This window comes from Pungitius pungitius, chromosome 2, assembly GCF_949316345.1.
Source record: "Pungitius pungitius chromosome 2, fPunPun2.1, whole genome shotgun sequence".
Classification (NCBI taxonomy): Eukaryota; Metazoa; Chordata; class Actinopteri; order Perciformes; family Gasterosteidae; genus Pungitius; species Pungitius pungitius.
This window is the reverse complement of record NC_084901.1, coordinates 12,635,350-12,656,896: the sequence shown is the minus strand read 5'-3', so window position 1 is coordinate 12,656,896 and position 21,547 is coordinate 12,635,350. Positions and strand designations below refer to the sequence as shown.

The following is a 21,547-nucleotide window of genomic DNA, read 5'->3' as shown; positions in this document are numbered from 1 at the left end:
ATTTTCAGAAATTCATTTCAGCTTTTTTATTTGTATATTTTCAGAATTTTAAAATTATTGTAACCCATGATGTAAGATGGGAATCAACTACAATGTCACTAAACAGTGTTTTGCCTAGGTTTACAGCTCATTTTTGGGGGGGTGGCTGCCTATGCGGAAATCCCCCCTGTGCGCAGAGATCAGGCAGGGCGCCCCCCTTATTGAATGGAAGGGAAAATAATGCTAAATTACCCCTTCTAAATTCACGTTTTTTTCTGAACCCCCCTCCATGCTGATTAATATGTAATTAATTAAATGACACATCAGCCAAAATTCATAATATTTGTGTACTTACTGAGAAATGCAACCAAATGTGCAGATGCACCAGAGCTTATTGCATCCTATTAAATTCTTCACATATCTCTGAAGCAGTTTGCAGCTAAATTTCGCTCGATTTCATCAGCAAGTTCTAAGCTCTAAGAACTAAATTGTGCAAATTAAAATATCCAAACAGTCCTAATTGGACCCAATGGTCTGCTTAATGGCTACGGCTGTGTTTCACTGTGTGTTAAGACGCCTTAACACGCTCATATTAATTAAAGGGATGCTGGTCTCTAACATGCAGCAGCTCCTGCGGCCCATAATTCACTAGCCCTGTGCAATGGACCGGGCTGTTATTCTCTAATTAGATGTAAACATATAAGCACAGCTGATTTGTGAAAAAAAACCTTTAGGGCCATAGGTTTGGTGTAGCCTGCCAAAAAAGGGAGGATTCTATTATAATTTTTAAATAAAAAGGGTTCTTCTCTGGCATGCAACACACATTGGGTTTGTGTTTTGGGAGAATGGGGATCCTGAAATGGATACCAATCGATCGGCTAAGGCAGAAGTCTCCCTCCGTTTGAGTTGATGTAACTAAAAGACTTCCAACAATTACCCTTTTTTCTATGCAACAATGCAAAAAGAAGGATTCTAATTTCAAGCCCAACTTTCACGCTTTCGTTCAAAGCACTAAAATTAACTTGATCTATGGGGCGACTTGTCTACACTACAAAAATAAAGGCCCTAATTGGCTTGCTTAACTTACAATTACAATGTAAACCAAACAAGGCAACAGTGTACTCTCTCCCTTTGTTGTGCGTGTTATATTTATATGTATAATTTCCGTTGCCTGCTTTAGAAAATAACAACCCCTAATTACAGCATTCTTGGGGTGAGTTCTGGCCAAGGCATTAATAATACATCCGGCCCATTAGACATTGTGAAGACGGCTTGCGCAGCTCTTTATCGAATTCATTCTGTATTTAGAGCATGCTTGACTTTGCAGTGGGAGGACTGTAAACTTTTATTGTTGGAGCTCTGGCCGAGTTAGAGCATTGCCTCAAGTCCGATTTAGGTGGTTGTGTTAACCCGGGGCTGATGAAAACCTCTAAAGCACTGCAATTAAAACAATTAAATCCTACCTGAATGTACTGCGAGCCGAAGGAGGTCAGCGGGTGGGGGGGCAAAGAGGAAGTGCAAACTGATTGCACAGCAAAACAAGAGAAAAAACATGCATCTTGTGATTCTATCTGCTAGTTTGCTTAATCATATACAATATGATTAGATTTTTTTTAAATAAATCCCTTTACAATACAATCAGGAATTTTTTTCTACACACACAGTTGCTGCAATAAAAAGCTGCAGAGTTTAAAAAAGGATCTCCTAATGAGAAGAGGAAGAGGCGATGGTGGAGCACATTTAGATATGAACCTTCATCTTAGCGTCAGGGGCTGTTTTAATTTGTAAGCAAAGGAAACAAATCAGCAATGAGATTTTAATTGACACACATGAATAATTCCATGTGTAGATTCTCACTTGAATACGAGCCGCTGTTTATTTGAAGTTTGAAATGAGTTATTATCGTGATTTGTGTTGATGCTCAAGGAATTTATTTATTAATATTGCTCCCGCTTAATATCTTCCGATCCACTATTGATTAATTTAGTCTAAATCTGTGTAAAACTTGAACTTACATGCATATTGAGCTTTGCCTGGCGTTTGTTTTCTCCGCAAGCTAATGGCTGCGATGACAAAAACTACAAAAGAAGGAATAAAGGGACATCGCGGACAATCGGCAACATTTCATGACACATTGGGATAGGAGGAGGGGACAGCGGCGCGTATCTCCATCTCAGGGGGGTGAACCTGAAGGTTGAAAAATAATTAATGGAGACACCGAGAAATGACACATACTTGAAAGCTGCGGAAACTCTGGGTTGTCGGGACTCGTGTTGGCAGTCAGGTCCTGTAGGAAATGTTTATACCTGCAGCAGAACACAAAAAAACAACGGGTGACTGTGCGCCATCTTATTTGTCCTGTCATGGTGTCTGGATGCCGGACAGCAACAGTGAGTTGTGACAGTTGTGACTCACGATATCACAGGATTACGCTTACACAACATTTTGTCAAATTTACAATCATCATGATGAGATTTTAGGTTGATTGGATACTTTCTGTAAGCATGCAAACGTTTGATGCCATTTCATCAAACATAAAAGTTAGGGCCGGGCTTTTCCGTGTTTTCATGTAGCAACAGAGTTACTTCTTGTTGTGAGCGCAGTCAGGCTCTTGCCATTTCCCGCCTTGACTACTGTAACTCTCTCCTAGCAGGTCTCCCTGCCACCGCCATTCGACCACTGCAGCTCATCCAGAATGTGGCAGCAACACTCCTCCGCTCTATTCACTGGCTACCGGTGGCTGCCCGCATCCAGTTCAAAACATTGGTGCTGGGTAATTTTTATAATTCGTGTTACAAATTGTTTATTTGTCACAAGCTGTTGTGTTGTGGTGTTTTAATCTATTAAAGAGTGTTGTGGGTTTTTTATTTGTCAGTATAAAGTTGTAACCATGACTCAATCTCAACACACCTAAGACAAGTAGCCCAGACCGCTGGGCGCTCATCGATGACATGTCAAAATGAATTCTGCCGCTTGCCGAAGAGCAACGTCAGTTACGGCATAACACCGGTATCATCGATACGTGGGAAGTTTATACCATTCAGAAATTGTATACCGTTTGAACCGGTATACCGCCCAACCCTACGTGGAGCTTTGGATAACTTTTAATCACAAAGATAAGATCTTACTGCACGGACCAAATTTGAAGTGGATCTCAGATATTCTCCGAAAGGAGTTTATCAAGTACAGTACCAAGAAACAGCCAAAAATGGCCAAAAGGCCACCTTCCTGTTGGGTTTAAAACATAGCGCAAATAGACATATATATGTACACATGTATAGGTCTACATGTTATACATTCCCGACAAAGTTTTCATTTAGGTAAAACTAGCAGCTGGGGCTGAATATTTGTAGTAAAAGGTACTGGGGCCATTTTTGTATTGTATACTGTATTGTCTTTAGCACAACATACTTAAAAAACAGCTGTTTGAGAGTCCTTCACCAGTGAAACCATCATCTTCATAAAGCTGAAGAAAAAGGATGGCTTTTTTGGTGCGGAAATGTATGTTGAAAAACTATAAAGAGTGCTTCTTGCGTAATAAGTGAACAAACTAAACTAAGAATATATCCAGACTGATAGACGGAAATATCTCAAATTCAGGAGATTTTAGAAAAGGCAATCCAATGTTGGTTAAGTTAAGTAACTCATTGCCCTATTTTAAGTTTCCATCCAAAGTATTGGTTGTGAAAAGTGTCACCTTCCCCCGTTCTCTTTACCGTTTTATGTAGGGTGATGTGACCTTCAAGAGCATTGACAATGGACATTGATTTCCACTGTGTCTGCCTTTTCCCTCTTTGTGCCGTCTGGGCTTCTTTTAGAGACATCGTGGTGCCGGTGAGAAGGGCTATTAGAGACTCTAGAAGGCCACACACCCCTTCTGCTGGCATGAAGAGGATGTGGCATGTGTAATGTAAAAAGGGTGTGTGTAGAGGCAGGGCGTGGAGAAGACAATGACACAATCTTCATGTTGCACTTGGAAAAATGCTTGCTAAACCAAATTGTGTTTACTTGCGGTCAGAACTCTATTGAAATATTTGGATAGATACGGTTTCAGTCCAGTCCCCACACACACACCATTAATTTTATTATCTGTCTTGTATATATTTCTTGCTTTGTCACCTGTCGTTTATAGTTGACAAATATATTTGTATGTGTTGTACTTTTTAATACAGTCATATACGGTAGTCTAGGGTGCATGCGCATATACTGTGTGTTAGGGCTGCAACTAATGATTATTTTTGTAATTGACTAATCTATTGACTATTTTTTTTATTAGTCAACTAATCCTACAGTGTAGGAGCGTGGAAACAAACAAAGAGGCAAGTATTCTTTTGGCTACAACGTGTGGCTGTTTATTTCCATCCAATAACTTTGGATTTTGAAATTCAAATGTATTTGAGTAACAGGTTAATACAAACGTATTCATCATAATAAATACAGCGGGTGAAATAAGTATTGAACACGCATTTTTCTCAGTAAATATATTTCCAGAGGAGCTATAGATATGACATTTTTACCAGATGTTGGTAAGAACCCAAGTAATACATACAAAGAAAACCAAAAAAAAGTTCATAATTAAATTTGTGTGTGATATTGTGAAATGACACAGGAAAAAAGTATTGAACACGCTTACTGATATTTATTCAATACTTTGTACAAAGGATTTTGGCCCATTCTTCCACACAGTCTTTAAATCTAGAAGGTTCCGTGGGCCTCTTCTATGAATCTTGATCTTCAGTTCTTTCCATAGCTCTTCAATGGGATTTAAGTCAGGTGATTGGCTGGGCCATTCCAGCAGCTTTATTTTCTTTCTTTGAAACCAGTTAAGAGTTTCCTTGGCTGTGTGTTTGGGATCATTCTCGGCTCATGGACAACTCTTCTGATTATTCTTTGCACTCCTCTGTCAGAAATCCTGCAAGGAGCACCTAGTTGAAAAAAATGTATAGTCTTTCCAGTTCCGTATTATGGCCCCAACATTGCTCACTGGAACATTCAGAAGCTTAGAAATGCGCCTTTAACCAATGCCTTCATTGTGTTTTGCAACAATTAGGTTGCAAAGATCTTGAGACAGCTCTTTGCTTTTACCCATCATGGGATGATGTCTTGTGTGACACCTTGGCAATGTGAGCTTTTTGTAGGCCACCAGTTGGGACTGAACCAGCTGATATTAATAAGCACTGACAAGGGTCCGGATTGGTTTTTAATTACTGATAGTTTTCAGCTGTTGTCTTGGCTTTTCATACCTTTTTGCACCTCCCTTTCTTCATGTGTTCAATACTTTTTCCCTGTGTCATTTGAAATGATTACACGTAACTTTATTTCTGAACTTCTTTGTTTTGGTTTCTTTGTATGTATGCATTACTTGGGTTGTCACCAACATCTGGTTCATGTCAATAGAAAAATGGTGACGTGTTCAATACTTATTTCACCCGCTGTACATTGAATAGTAATACAAAATGTAAATATGTATTTAAAAGTAAAGAGAAAGTGCAAATAAAGTTTTAAAAGTCACTCAAAATAGTCTTTGCAAGGGACACGCATGTTGACAAGGTTCTCTGTCCAAGCCTCTGAAGGACAAACTCGTGCTTAGTACTAAGAGACAAAAACACACACAGCTTTAATTATCACGTTTTAGGCTTTAGGTAGGTTATGATTGCGGAAAAAATCTCAATACAATTACGAGAGATCTACTCTAGCACAATCTTGTGTTCGAAGAGTGCTAAGTGGAGGTTAACATTAGCCATTCAGAACGAACATAAAGACAGGCTACAACAGTTCATATTTACTACAATGCATATAACGAGACGCTCTGTTCTCCAACACGTTAAGTGTAAACCTTACGCTAAGCCAACTTTAGCTAACTAACTTTTACGCTAGCGTTGCTTTAGTTAGCAAAACTTACCATGAGGAGAAGACGTGGTTGCTCCAGCACGTTTTAAATGTCCGTGCGTTGCCGTCATGCTGCTGTGAAACGACAACTTTGTTTTGGTTCGGTTTGGTTCGCTGATGAAATACTCCCAGACTTTTTGGACTCCCTCACATTCAACTTGATCAACTTCTTTTCCTTGGTGAGTGTATAGACAATCGAAGCAATGGCGCCCCCAGCACTTCCTGTAGTGTATTGCAATGCTGAATGAAAAAATTTCGTATCCTTTTACGATATACAACGCGTCAACGATAGAAATACGTGTCTACATTTTTTTATAATCAACGTCGTCGATTACGTCGACTAATCGTTGCAGCTCCACTGTGGGTTATACGGTAGTTTATGTTATGCCTGTAAAGGGAGACACAAGGTGATCCATTAAACCAGCACGGCTAACCAAGAAGCCTTTTATGCATTTATTTACAAATGTCATTTTAAATTCATCTCATAATTCAGGTAATTTGGGACAGCAAAAGGAAAAAGCATTTTTTTAAATATAAATTAATGTTTACGAAGCAACCTGTGCTTTCTAAGTATTTTTACAATCTGAAATTGTAGTTCTGTTTTAGAATAAAGGGTTGGCAATTTTTTTTTCTTTATCCGATTCATCAATTAAAATAGATTATCAAAATAATTGTTGCAGCCCTACATGATAGTCCCTCCATCCCGGGAGAGGGATCCCTCCTCTGACGTTTTCCCTAAGGTTTCTTCCCTTTTTCCCCTTCGAAGGGCATTTCATTTTTGGGAGTTTTTACTCTGCTGATGTGAGGATGTCGCATGTAAGACCTCTGAGGCAAATTTGCAATTTTGGGCTATACAAAATAAAATTGTTAGGTCAATGGAATTTTTTACATTATCGGTCACATTAAAAGGTCGAAAAAAAGTTTGGACATAAAGTTTTGGCATTTTGTGCCTTTTATCAGGGAGCAAAATCAATAGTCATCAATATTCTGTCAATAATTTATGTTTAGTAGCAGGTGTCCTTTTAAGAGTAAAGTGCAGCACTAAGGACTAAGCTGGGATTCACTGTGCAAGAACCTTTTAGTGAGTGGTGTTTGTACTGAAAAAAAACAAAAATAAACACTTTCACTGATGCAGGTTATAAATACTCTTTCAAGTTCGTTGTCTGGAATTTATTTCAAATTAAAATGTCCACGTAAGAGTTCACTACCTCTTCATTTTACCGTCTCCTTTTCTATTCTTGTTCACCTGAGCCTTCAGAGTCTTAGGCCCGCCTCCCAAGGCTCTCATTGGTTTAGAGGTGTTAACCGAAGCCAATACTGACCAACATCCCCCGCCTCTTGTGACCCATTGTTTGTATATTCAATGCCAGTGAACAACGGACTATCAACATAAACACCAGTAATGCAAGACGGTTTTTCTGGTTTTTGTTGTCTTGCAAATGGACCACAACTGTATTTTTTATTGTATTATTGTGCTGCATATTGAAAAAAACTGGACCTTGAATTCGGTATTTCAAATTACTGCCTGAATAATGACTAATATTGTAAAAAGTTTGTTCTTTTTGAAAGGTGCTATGTGCCAGGTGCAGTACAGTCCTAGAGGTCGGTGACAATCCCACCACGACAGGCCAGCTGGCCACAGTTTCCAAATTCGGCACTGATCACACCATTGAACATGTGAGGATATCTGATAGACCCAACCAGCTGACAGGAGGAATAGATGACATTGTCAAGACATCACTAGCGACAGCTGTAGGCAGCACAGCAAAACAAAAGAGTGGCCACTAGGAAGATGTCAAAGGACACCGAGCCAAAATCACTTGGCGGCCCGGTGAGGACAGGGAGGAAGTTCACAACCTATCACCATAGCAACTGAGAAATCATCCACTGAAGAAGACCATGGTGTATTTGAAATCTGTGCCTGAAATTCTGTCTGTCAAGTGTGTGTGGGCTTGTTTATGCATTCGGGTGTACTTACAGGAGCAGCAGGTTAGTACGTGGTGGGTCTGTGGGTCGAGGGGCCTACTAAAACCGTAAATTAACCTTAGATTAACAGACGCTTAAAAAGAAAAGTAATTTGACTTATTTTGCTTCCTGTTTGGTCATGTAATGACCAACATATTACAGGCTAACATTATTAGCAATGGATGCCCTCATTCTTATTAAGTCGCGCAGGCTAAAAGAACAAATTAAAGCGGTATAACAAAAAGGATCGCTTTAATGAGTATAATTGCGGTGCACATGGAATAATGTAAACGGAACTTTCTCATTTAGCTGCTCGGTCCTGCTCATTAGCAGCAAAGCAGAGAACAGATAATGAGAGAACGACGTAATCAGAACAGGTTTTACAAAAGCTCATGTAGTTTACTAATGAAGAATGAAGCTGTGGAAAGCACCCGGTGGTGGCGGGCGGGGTGGGGCCCTGCAGCCGCTCACGCCTTTAGAAACGCTCTCCCTCGAAATACCCCGGAAAATGATCATCTGCCGTCAAACAAATAGCAACAATGAAGTGCCCCTAAAGGGTTACGGTTAAGAGTCTCTGAAGGAGGTTACCTCTGACATTGGTAGTTCTCCAACACTGTATGGAATCATCTCTCAATAAAACAGTCTTTGGAGGCTTTGAATGTCTGTTGTATGATACATGGAAGCCCATTTAGCCACAAAAAAAATTCTAAATCATGAGATAAAAGTTATTATGATGGTCATAATTATGAGATAATGTGCTTCTCCATAAACCCTAGTTTATAGGTTGTGCGTGTGCATGCTCCTTCATAGTACCGTAAAGTTGCCACAATATTCAGACGTTCCGCTTCAAAAGGTCGACACCGCTCTGTATCCAAAATGATATTGACAACCAGCTACCAGCTACGTTTACCAAAAGGGATCGGTCTGCAAAACTGTTTATCGTTTAGAAAAAAGCAGAAGGTAAAACATGACACTTTATGTTGACACGTCAGTAAAAAAAAAAAAAAAAAAATCTGTTCAACATTTAATGTTCAGCTCATAATTAAAAGTAACTAGGGCAATACCATTTTCAGTTAAACTTATGAATCTCTTAAGTTTGTCTGGGTCAGTTGGCTATGAGAAGCACATATCAAATAGAAAATATCTTGAACTTCTTTCCTCACTTATGAAGTGTTCGGGGTCAATAGAATCAACTAATGATTCCCAAAAAGATGTTTCACAGCGAGCCTCACTTGAAACTTGGCAGTGAACCACAGGGTCAATCGAAAGGCAGACAATGTGACGCAAATCATGAACAGAAACTCGGTACTTATACCACAGCAAGGAGCCACTTAAGTAAAGCTTTGATTTTATGAATAATTTCAAAAGAAATTAATCATTGCTGCGGCCTTGTATTGAGAACCTCACTGTATTCATCTGCTGGAGATGATGAAACTACCTGAGCACATAAAGCAGTCAATTTGAAAATCCCACCGTTACAATTGAAAGACTTAATCAAGCATGGCCTTTGCTGCAGCACACTCCTCAATGCTGAGCAAGTGTGACAATGACCCCTGAGACCTTTGGAGTTGTAGGGCTTTTACATGGAGCATGCTCAATCTTTACAGCAGGCCGACCGCTGGGCCAGTCTCTTGTTGTACTCAATGGTGCTCAGCTCAGAGCAAATATATCCCAAGGCCTCCAAGCCTAGTTGTCTCTATTAGAGACACAAACACGGCCGATACAGGCAGAGAGGGCTGGTATTTACCGCCACCATCAAATTGCGGCCCCATCACTGTCATAATGGTGATCTCAGCGGGGAGGACGTCAGCGAGTGCTCAACATGCTCTAGTGAATGCCACTTAATAAACGGCAATGATTCTATTCCTCCCCCAGCAGCAACATAAGTATCCACACTCCAGGCCGTGCTCACCATCCATCATCCTTGAATGGTGATAAGGGACAACCGTTTCCCCCACTGTTTTCAGCCTCACAGCCGGAGCAAGGTAAAGACCAGCAGCAAAAGATTATCTGGCCGCGCAACTTAAAATCATCATGCTATTAGGAAACAGCCCTCAAGTCTCCCGAGTTGTATCGAGAAGATGGAGAGAGAGTGAGAGCGCTGAACAGTAGAGAATGAGGCCCACTGATTATGTGTCACAAACAACTGAGGACGGCACCTCTGATTTCTGCTATTTTGTTAAGGGAAAGGACTCCCACTCATGGACAAAATGACCGAAAGAGTGGCGAGAAATATAAAGAACTAGAAAATGCATTTCCTGATGAAAACGTATTAACTTATTGTATTAAATCATTTCAGAAAGTTTCTTAAAATACACAAATGAAAAAAGCTGAAATTAATTCTCAACATTGCTGAAAGAATAGAAATAGGAAAAGCTGAAATGAATTGGAGAAAAAAAACACAGAAATGGGAGAAGGTCATATCAATCTAAAAGAAAATACAGAAATAAAAGCTGAAAAGGTTGTAGTAAGTAGTAGTATTAGTTATAATCGTGGTACTAGCAGTAGAATAAGTAAGTTTTAGATTAAAAGCAGTAGAAAAACTAAAAGTGTTAGTAGTAGTACTAGTATAATCAGCTGACGTACTAATACTATTAGTCATAGTAGTATTTGTAGTAACATCAATAGTAGTTGTAGTATTAATAGCTATATAAATAATAGTATTGATAGTAAAAGTAGTGTTATCGGTAGTAAAACTACTAGTTGCAGTGTCACTATTACTGGTAGTGATAGTATTTTAGTACTACTAGTAGTATTAGTAAGAGTCTTTTTAGTATTAATAGCAGTTGAAATACTATTAGTAAGAGTATTAGTAATGGTAGAAGTAGTATCAGTTGTAGAAGTACCATTAGTTGTACTGGTATTTGAAATAGAAATACGTATTTAAACAAAACAACTTTATCTGTACCATAACCATGAAGCACAGAATTAAGCTGAAGAAGTTTTGAGAGGATTTGAAAATTAACTCAATTGGAAAACATGTTAAAAAAGTTGATGATTTTAATTCAGATAAATTCAATTATAAGAGCTAAAAAGCTGAAAATTCATAGCATCCCTCTCCTGAAGGAGCTGAAACTTTTAATATTTTAAAGTGTGAAGGAGTTGAAAGGTGCGGCGGAAGAAAAGGTAGAAAATGTATTTCCTGCTGAAAATGCGTTGGAATGCATAAATATGGAAATAAATCGGATTTTGAAAGAAATAGGTGATTGAATTATTAGCACTGAATATTTATGCATTGAAATTACGTATCTGAATGTTTTTCAACGTTAAAATATTCAACTGCAAAAAATTCAACCATAAATAATTTAACCGCAACATCCAGGAACCCAAGGAAGAGCAATCGATTATAATAAACACACGGATGGAAGCGTCGATAAGAGCGTGGTTGTGTGCAAGCTGTGCAACAAGGAATTCACATCGAGCCTCAAGTATCACCTCAACGCAAAACAATTAGCAGCTAGCGTGGACGTTAGCCCCACTCCGGGTACAAGGACCCACACCCAACCCACACTGCACCAGATGACTGGTTTAAGGACCAGGGTAACTAAGACCACGTCTGAATATAACCAATGTTCTGAATGTACTTGAAAGTATTGGTCTACTACTGGTCTAAAAAAACATAGTTTACAGAAGGTCTACTTACCTATAGGCTACCTGAATTTCTGAAAGTACTATATTTCTAAATATGCTATTGCTACACTGGAATTGGTTGAATAAAAATAAAAATCCATGTGAAAAAAATGACTTCTCACGATTTTTTTTGTCATAGAAAAACTTGTCTATGCACTGCTTGACACTCAAAGTGACAGTTTTCATTGATAAAAATGGTCTTTAAATAGGCTACAATTGCTCAAGGGTACTGGCACCACGGCAGGTAATCTTAGGAGGAGACGACAGACCATATGCAGTTCGCACGGAGTATTGTAGGTTGTTCATCACCTCACAGTGACTCACTAAGCATCACCCACTTGTGCCACAGAGTTGCTGTCAAACAACTTCCTCCAGTGACACCATCAAGGTTCTTGAGTATGACTTTAAGGATGTCAGTAAAGATGGCAAAATGGTGTCTCAGGATGACATACGCTTTTTGAGCATTTTAAAGGAGGAAGGCATTCAAAGAAACAGTCATGGCCACTTTGAGATGCCAGTCCCCTTTCAGAAAGAGACCAGATCTCCCTGACTATAAGCAAATAGTCAGTGCCCGGCTCAATCATCTCAAGAGAAAGCTCCTAAACAATGAAAAGTACAGGGAACATTACATGAAATTCATGAAAGAAGTCATTGAAAAGGGTGATGCAGAGGAAGTTGACAAAGGGAAGGACGGAGAGCAATGGTATATCCCTCTCCACAAGAAATATCACAGATCTGATAAACAATCTTGTTGGTGTTCAGACCGCACTGCATTGCCCTGATGTGTGATCGAGATGTTTCATCAGTTTCATGTGTGTGAGGCCGACAGAGACTAGACTACCTGCGATTTCTTTGGCGGAAACCCGAATGCTGATCCACGCGAGTTCTGCATGAAGGTTCATCTGTTCGGTGCTGCATCATCACCTGGATATGCAAACTTCGGACTAAACCATCTTGGCGAAGGAAGATGAGCGCCTGTTTCCCCTTGGCTCCCAGTTCATTCTGACAGACTTTCATGTTGACGACGATGTCACAAGTATAGAAAAGGTGAATGAAGCTATTGAGCTTGTAAAGGATGTCCGAGAACTCTGTGCTGTGGGTGGGCTGAGAGTGCACAAGTTTGTGAGTAATGGCCGATCAACGCTGGAGAGTATACCTACATCAGAACGCGCCAGGGAAACAAACACTCTTGACCTTGCCGTCATGGATTTGAAAATGGAAAGAGCGCTTGGCATCCTCTGGAACATTGAAACGGACCGCTTCAGATTCCGCATCTGTCTGAAGGATCACCCAGCAACATGACGTGGCATGCAATCCAGAGTAGCTCCCATTAAGATACTAACCATCCCCAGCTGACTGCTGCCGTCATCTCAGTTACAGCAAGTAACATCCTGAAGGAGGAGCTTGGCTCTGAGGAGTTCGAGGTATACTTTTGGACTGACTCAAATAGTTTTAGGATACATCCACAATGAGGTACGTTGTTTTCACACATTTGTGTCAAATAGGAGATAGAAGATACATCTCAGCACAACTTGCCTCAAGAGGTTCAAGTGTAAGCCAGCTTCTCACATCAAACTGGTTTACTGGTTTTCCGTTTCTTTGGGAGAAGGAAATACGTCCAGCTGCAGTGGTCTTCACAGAAATAACAATTGGAGACTCTGAAGTCAAAAGGATTCAAACACTGAAATTCCAAACAGAGCAAGTAAGTCTCTGACTGCCATTTAAAGTTTTCGTCATGGTATAAAGCCACACAAGCTGTTGCATGTCTCATTCGTCGTGTAGAAGGATAAATCAGCAGGTCATGCAACGGTTCAGGAGCGAGAAGAGGCAAAGCAGGTGATCATAAGAGACTTACAGAGCCAAGCGTATTCAGAGGACATTAAGCTGATCAGTAAAGGATCCCGACTCCGAGCTCAGAGTAAACGGTATCACACGGATGCTTTTCTTGATCAAGATGGGATTCTCAAGGTGGAAGGGAGACTGAAACATTAATCGCTCCCTACTTCAAAGAAACATACAGTTATCATCCCCAAGGATCAGCAAATTACCAAGATGATTTCTCATCGTCATGAGAAAGTTCAACATCAAAAAAAAGGAATCGCCATGAATGAAATCAGATCAAACGGCTAATGGGTTCCAGGAATCAACAGAGCCGTGGCATTAGACGTGCATCGTTGTGTCAAATGTAGGAAACTCAGATCTGTGGAAGAGCAGCGAATGGCAGCTCTGCCTTCGGAGCGCGTTGATCCATCCCCACCATTTACCTATTGTGGAAGGGTTAGGCTGCTTTGGTCCATTTTCCAAGCAAGGACGCAATTCAAATGTTGAATGCCTTGTCAACAGATGCCTTTATTAATGGCCTTCGTTGCTTTCTTACCATACGAGGAGCCGTACATAAATTGAGATGTAATCAAGGAAGTAACTTTGTCCGAGCTAAAAACGAACTGAAAAGGGCCTCAGGGCAAATCGACAAAACATTTTTGGATGAAAGGCAGTGCAACTTCTTTCTGAATGCCCCCCATTCAAGTCATGTGGGAGGTGTTTGGGAGAGACAAATTAGAACCGTAAGGAATGTTCTCCGTTCCACTCTCTCACTCTTTCGGGCAGGCTGGATGATGCTGCTGCTTCTCTGCGGACATTCTTCTATGAGGCAATGGCTATTGTTAATGGTCTTCCACTAACAGTGGACAATCTGAGTGATCCAGACCGTCCTGAACCATGGCTGATTGTCATGGAGAAAGCAGATGATGAACCCCGGAATGAGTGGAGACTGTCCAAAGTTGTAGAGGCAATGACTGATGGAGATTGACTAGTGAGAAGAGTAAAGATTTGTTTCAGAGGTTGGGAAAAGAAGGACAGCGTTCTGACAAGCTATCCATTGTTGAACATCCCATTCAAAAGTTAAGTTAAACAGTCACTAGGAGTAGAATTAACAACTGTATAATTTTCTGTATGAAGAGTTCAAATGTTGACATTTGGTTACATGTGAAAATTACTGAGCCTTAGAGGTCATTTGGATTTTAGAAATCATTTGTGCTTTGTATTCCTTTTCATCATTAAAACCACTCGTGATTTGGTGGTAGTGTAAAGGACCTCTGATAGGGTGGCGTATTCTAATATATTGTTACACTTTTAATGTATTTTATTTTAGGCATTTTGTTACGGCAATCTGGGCATTTCCGGTTGTGCTTTTATTTTGAAGGTAGGAAAACCGGAAGTGCGCAGTTAGAAGGGGGAATAAATCTAAAAGACGTTAAAAGCAAGGAAAAACTATTAAAACACGGAAAGAGTTACGGTTTTTCTAGTTTAGCACCCAGTTGACATGGGCACAAGGTTAGTATCTGTTCAAGTTTGTAAAATATTGTTTTAGGTTTTTCTGTTCTGTATAAGATGCTAATCAGTGTTCATATTTATTTTTCCTTAGTACTTACAGTGTGTTCAGGTTTAATAATTCAGCCAAGGAATATATTTATAATTATATTTACCAACACTGTAATTCTACTTTTCAGAGTTCTGCATATCCCATAAGCAAAGGTCCCAGTATTTCCCCCTTGCCATTATATCATCACTTGTACCCCTGCGTGCAACCAGACAGAAAGCACCAACAGACTACATAAAACGTGTAAGTCATGTAGAAAAAGAGATGTATCATCTGGCATTTTCAATCAAACAGAAAACAGGAATCTTACTGATGGATCCTCTGGATGGGAAGTTGGAGTAAATCCTCGAGCTTATGGTTGTTGAATTCTGGTCGGGCTTCCTGGAGTTTCTTAAACCGTCTGAAGGGCTTGTTTTTCTTCAGCTGGATCTGAGATAACACAGAAAACGTATGTTGAATTAATCTCAAAGCCAAGCAGACATTCACAAGGCACAGCTTTGTGCTAGGCAAAGGGACATTTTCATTTGTTCTTGAAACACTATTTCAAATAGGGCAGCAACTAACGATTATTTTGATCAAATCAATTAAACGGATTTAAAAAAATATATATAACAAAGCTTTCATTTAAAGGCGTTTTTTAAAACAGAACTGCAAATTCACATGCAAAAATACAGGTTTCTCCTTGAACATTCTGATTTATAAAAAATACAAATGAGAAAATATTACTGTATTTGTTTTAACGTCAGAACTTGTTCTCTATACTATACTCAGACAACACAATTATTACCATCAAGCTAAGTAAATGTATACACCACATATAAATACAGCTAAAAATAACAAAGTGTTATGAATTTAAAATGGCATTTGTAAATAAATGCATTAGAGGCTTCTTAATTAGCCGTGCTGGTTTAATGGATCACCGAGTGTCTCCCTTTACAGGTTTAACATCAACTACCGTACAACCCACAATATATGCGTAGGCGCACTAGACTACCGTTAGGGTTGTCACGATACAAAAATTATGACTTCGAAACTATACCTGCCAAAATATTACGATACTCAATACGATACTGGAACATTTATCTATGATGGTAATAAATAAAACATCTGTAAGGTTCCCTTTTTACCAGTGTCGGGTTTTTTTCAGTCAAGCGTGGCAATTAGAACGGGAAAAGATTAGACTGCCGGCGCAAAGAAAACCGCTAGCACCCCCCCGTCGACACCGCCAGCGCAACCTCCCCCCCCCCCCCCCCTCGTCGACACCGCCAGCGCAACCTCCCCCCGTCGACACCGCTAGTGCAACCTCCCCCCCCCCCCCCGTTGACCGATCGATTTGGGTCGCGGCTTGTCGTTAAGGAGTGATGGTGGGTCCCGGAGCCAGACCAGTTGAGAACCACTATGAACCACACTATGGAATCCCAGTTATTTACTTTTCGCGTGAGGAGCCAGAGAGTGAGACAAAGTCTGTCTCAAGCCCCATAGGCTCCAATACAAATCTGCTGACATGTTTTCTTTTTTTTTTTTTTTAAACAGAAGGTACATGCTTTGTAAACTGCAAGTTGAGCAATTTTAAAACACAGAGAGACATGCAAACTACACTGATGCGTTTGTTAGAGTCTTGTGTCTCAACTTTCTTTGTCTTGTGAAACACAAGAGTTTGATGCAGAGGTGTAATGGTCATGTGGAAATATGGTGTGCCTACCCCGAGCACTCTGTTGGCATTGTAGATGTTGTCCACATACGTGTTGTAGAGTTGCAGATGTGGATACATCTGGTCAAAGCCTCGGCCAAAGTAGCCATTCTCCAGATGCACCAGCAAAGATCTGCAAAAACAGCAACAGGTTGGACACAATTAATTACAGTAAGGCCATACTAGGGCTGAACATTTGGAATCAAAGTGAGGATCTGGACACAGACACCCTAAACGCAGCATGTAGGCAATCGGCAAATTTCCACTATAAAATGAATCTGTAGATCTAGTGAAATAGATGATTGTATGTTCGATAAGACATTTCCATTATAGCGTATCTCAAATGATAATTCTTTCAAAGTTGCATTGATGTCTTAATAGGTTGAATATACGCCTGGATAAAACAAATTATGGCCTCTCCGGGTGGGTGACATATTTACCGGGACCAAGACGGTGGTTCAACCTCTAGGGCAACCGGGGCTGCTTTGTAGCGTGAACATGGCGGCCCAACAAGCTGATCAAGGCGGGGCAAAGCCATCGTTCAGCCTGTCAGGCACATTACAGTAACAGACTCAAGTGGTTGGGGGTGTTGACACCCTTGTTATCCAAACGTAGAAAGTACCACATACATAGCAAATCAGACCCTCTAATAATGCTCCTAGAGATTTCTGTTGGTACATCTGTAAGAAGGAGCACTTTGCCTCTGAAGTTGATTTCCCCCCCCACAGCAATTGCATTATCTGGTCATCAGCAGCAGGGTGCAGATAACATTAGCAGTCTGTGTATTTCTCTTCAATCCACATTAATTCAGAACAGTTGCGCAAATCAGCACGGCTACAACCTCGACCAAACCATTTGAAAAGGCTCCTTCATTAGGGGTTCAGCATAGGAATATCAATCTGCTAAACAGGGGCGGACTGGGAGTTAGTAATCAGACCAGCACAATCAATGCATGCCGCACTGCTGACTCAATGTATTGCACGTATCGACCAGTCAGTGGCCTACTTGGAAAAAATACCCATACACTTATTATTTTGGATGACACAATGTATTTTTATACCATTTTGATCCACATATGATAGTGGTTATTTTTAACACGCCAAGTAGGTAGTTTTCTAGATGACCATGTTTAACTCTGGGATACACGGGGAAATCGTGAGAGATGGCAGCCTTTAGCTGTCTTGGCTAAAAACTTTCCTAACAGTCAAACATCAAGCAAGTACAACACAAGACAAAGCAAGACAGCGAATAAGTTACTGAATAGTCCAGCACAAATATAAACATGCAAAATAACCTACAATTTCACTCATGTAGGCCTATGTGATCATGAGGTCAGAATACACACAGAATTGTACCAAATAATACACACTAGATGAAATTTTCATTAGCGTTTTTCATTAAAAGGGGAGAAATTTCCCTTTAATTATGTGTCCATCTTTAATGTACCCAACCCACATAGCTTTATTTTTTACAATTTGTAGGCCTACATAGCCGTGTATAATCAATGCTATGATTTTACCATGTCGTTTTCATTAATATCTTGCTGTCGATTAATACTAATATGAATGCCATTTGTACATTTTGTGTTCAAAAAGCTGGGCAGGAACAAGCTGGAAAAAAGGGAACCTTACAGATGTTTTATTTATTACTATCATAGATAAATATCCCAGTTTCGTATTTGTGGTATTGTATCGTAAGTATCGGGTGTATTTTGGCAGGTATAGTATCGAAGTCAGAATTTTGGTATCATGACAACCCAAGTAGAATTAGCATGAACTCTTGTGGAAACTAACAGAACAGAAGGTAGGATAGGGTATGGACATCTGTGGTATCAGTGATGTTGCATGCTGGGTGTGTGATTTTGTGTGTAGGGCGGATGAAGGTGCATAACAAAACAATAAGTTGTGTTACCAGTCGCTGGTTAGCCAAATAAGTCAGAGATTTATAAATATTTTGGGGCACCTTCTTCCAGGCATCTTTTTTTTTTTCTCCCCGAGCTTTTCAGTTCCACCTTTAAAGGATTTACGTTTTGCAGTTGCCTCGCGCTCCAGAGCGGCTTTGTCTGCAAACAAGTAAAGAAAAAGCTAGAGCAGTGGCGTCAAAAGCTTAACTAACAACTGCCATCAATATACCCAATATTTACAATACAATATCCCCTTCATGTCTCGCGCTGGGAGTTTGCAGTGGCTTCTGGAACTTTTGCGTCCTATTGACAGGCAGGCCAGTTATGACAGACATGATATTTACTCGAGGGCCTGATATAACCGCAACGTGTGAATAAAGATAGCGAAGAGTAGTCAGTCATTGATTACAAACTTACAATTTGTAATCTTACTTTTACTTACTTTACAGAATATAGTCGGGTCCTGCGATGTCAGAGAGCGGGCCGGGTGGAGGTGCAATACAATTACGACCCTAGTGTCTAAAATACATACTTTCTAAAGTGATTACACATTAAAATTGAGTCACTAGAAGAAAAAAAAAACGCTTAGTTGCGATTAATCTTGATTTCAAAATGCGAGATTAGTTAAATGTATCGAAAGCCCTAGAAATGGGTATCTTTCAGTGTGAGGATACTCTACAATATAAATGTCATAAATTATATGAATAACTTAGCAAAAGTGTTCCATTGTTAGTTAAGATCATTGTTTCTTAGGTCAGTCATTAGTGGGAGAGAGTTTGAAGTATTTGAAGTAATTCTGCCAAAGTGGAGCTGTAAATAAAGAAATGCTGTGTTTATACAAGTTTATTTGATGGTGAATAATTGCAACAGCTCCTGGAGTTTGTTAAATACTCTAGAGGCTTTTTCTGAGCGGACAGGACTCCAGTGAGAATACTACATCTCATCTCAGACAGTATCAATGTACAACCAATTTTTATTTTGAAACGGTAAAAAGAATGTTTTTATGTTTGAGTGTGGGCTTGACAGTATAACTACGGATCTTATTACTGACAGATGCAAATGTATTATTGAAACTGTAGTAGTTTAATGGACCCGTATGACAAGAAGTCAAAAAGCTCTTACGGTGGTGTTTTATGCTGATGTTTTACGGTGGAGCTTAAGGATAGCATTTTGACGGAGGAAGAAAAAGAAAAAAAGAAGAAAAAAAAATAGTAATTTCACCAGCAGTAATTTTCACGTCTTTTCATATACAGGATCCTTTACATAGATTATATTCATAGAACTAAAGTTTTTGAAGCATTTAAATAGAGCTTGGAGGAAGTTATTGTATTCACCAAGACAGGGTAATCTTCCAACACGATATTGTTCACTCCTGCTAATGATGAAGATAAGGACAATGCTATGGTAGAGTTTATCTAGACTTCATTCTTAAGCAAGGGGCAAACTTCCAATACCCCATATATATTGTGTAAATTATTCAGAAGATACTTACTGGTTTACTGAATGAATGGCTTTAATTGAGCTGAATATGCTTTCTGTAATGTCCTGCTTCAGGGTTCCTTTTGCCTTCAGGATCCCCACAAAGTACTGTAACAAACAGAGCAGAAGGAGAGAATGTTATTTCTCAGCAGGTGTTCCACTAAATATGTTAAAGGAGATGGTTTCACTGATAAAAACAACTGTCAAAGTTATATGGAACTGTATGTCTCATCGTAGAAGAGCACGGACCAACACGTTTGCTCCGCGACACTCCCAACACAGCAACAGTGTGGCAGTCTCAAGTCACTTGAAGTTAAAATTGGATAAAGAAATTGAATGTGCATAAGGGTACGGGTTCGGTATGTACGGTGGTGACGAGCTCCAGCTGCTGGCAATAGCGTTGTTCTGTCTGCACCAACTCTCTGGCCGTCCGACTGCGTTTTCTCTCCCAGCGGTCCCTCTGCTCCTGGATACTTGTCCCTCCGAGGGGACCGGATGGGCCGGGGGAGAAACTCATGATCACAGCGGGCAGAGGTGCACTGTAGAGACACAAGCAATTAGGTCCGTCCAGGTTTACAGAGGCATTGGACCAACACATTGAACATCAAAAATGAACGAGTGAATGAATAGACTTCCCTAGCCCAAAATTTACCAACATTTTTACTGCAGCCGTTTCCATGGCAGTTTTCTTTTTGGAACAATTGAAGTTAGTGTATTTGGAATACTTAGTGACATATAAAGAGATATTGTATATTGTTTCTATCTGCTTCTTTTTTAATAACTTTTTTCATTTTAGTAGTGCAATAGTGACCATGTGGGCTTCATGGTAGCTCCATGCACGATGGCTTATCTGCAAGAGGCACGGCACTAGCCATTTAATGATGTGGTAACTATCATGCATATGTAACATTCTGGTCTCAATTATGTGCAAAATAAATAATCTCAGTGTTCTGTCCCTTAACTAGCTGTAAGCTCTAACAATGGTTAGCTGACCTACAGCCAGGGAAGTTGCTCCCTTGCACTTCCTCATTAGTGTCATCTTCTTTGTATTAGTAGAGCGAGGAGTGGGAAGAAAGCAGAGCTTCAACAGCAATTAACGCGTGAAGTGGCTTAGACAAACCCTGTGCAGCAAACCAGAGGGCCTGATCAATGCTAACAGGCTACAGCTTTCCCACAGGGAGACACTCGCATGGGGACCGACTGATCAGCTGAAACCCAGCACCAGCCAATAACAGAGTTTATAGTGGACGGATTTCTTGTCAACATACAGAGGTTCCTGTATATTAAAGATACACAACTACAATAGCGTTTGAAAACATGAGTTCACTAGAAGAAAGATTTGAGAATTGATCCAGTAAGAATTTGATTTATTATCTGATGATAGATGTTGAAACCAAAACTAAAAATACAAATTTCAACATTTACAAGTCCATCAACTGAGGAAGATAGTATGACACGAAAACATTCATTTACTGGATGAATCTTAGATGCCCTACACAAGAAGCTAAGGACCTGCAGACCCTATTTGTTGTATTGTTCTTCGAATCTTTATTCCGACATCTTATTCCATTTCTTCGGTTGCACGCTAAAACTTCACTTTTAGCTATTTAAACCGTTCAAATATTTAAATGTT

At 39.9% G+C, this 21,547-nt stretch overlaps 1 protein-coding gene across 1 annotated transcript in view; it reads right to left on the bottom strand.

Annotated features, from left to right (window-relative positions):
• Positions 1-21,547, bottom strand: part of arhgef39 (Rho guanine nucleotide exchange factor (GEF) 39) — a 43,311-nt gene that overhangs the window by 17,508 nt on the left and 4,256 nt on the right. The window contains exons 2-6 of the mRNA XM_037462507.2: positions 20,282-20,453; positions 19,928-20,022; positions 16,545-16,665; positions 15,153-15,271; positions 2,215-2,285 (exon numbers count right to left, since the gene is read on the bottom strand). Coding sequence (XP_037318404.2) covers positions 2,215-2,285; positions 15,153-15,271; positions 16,545-16,665; positions 19,928-20,022; positions 20,282-20,431 — 556 coding nt within the window. The 5' untranslated portion in view covers positions 20,432-20,453. The remainder of the gene's footprint in view (positions 1-2,214; positions 2,286-15,152; positions 15,272-16,544; positions 16,666-19,927; positions 20,023-20,281; positions 20,454-21,547) is intronic.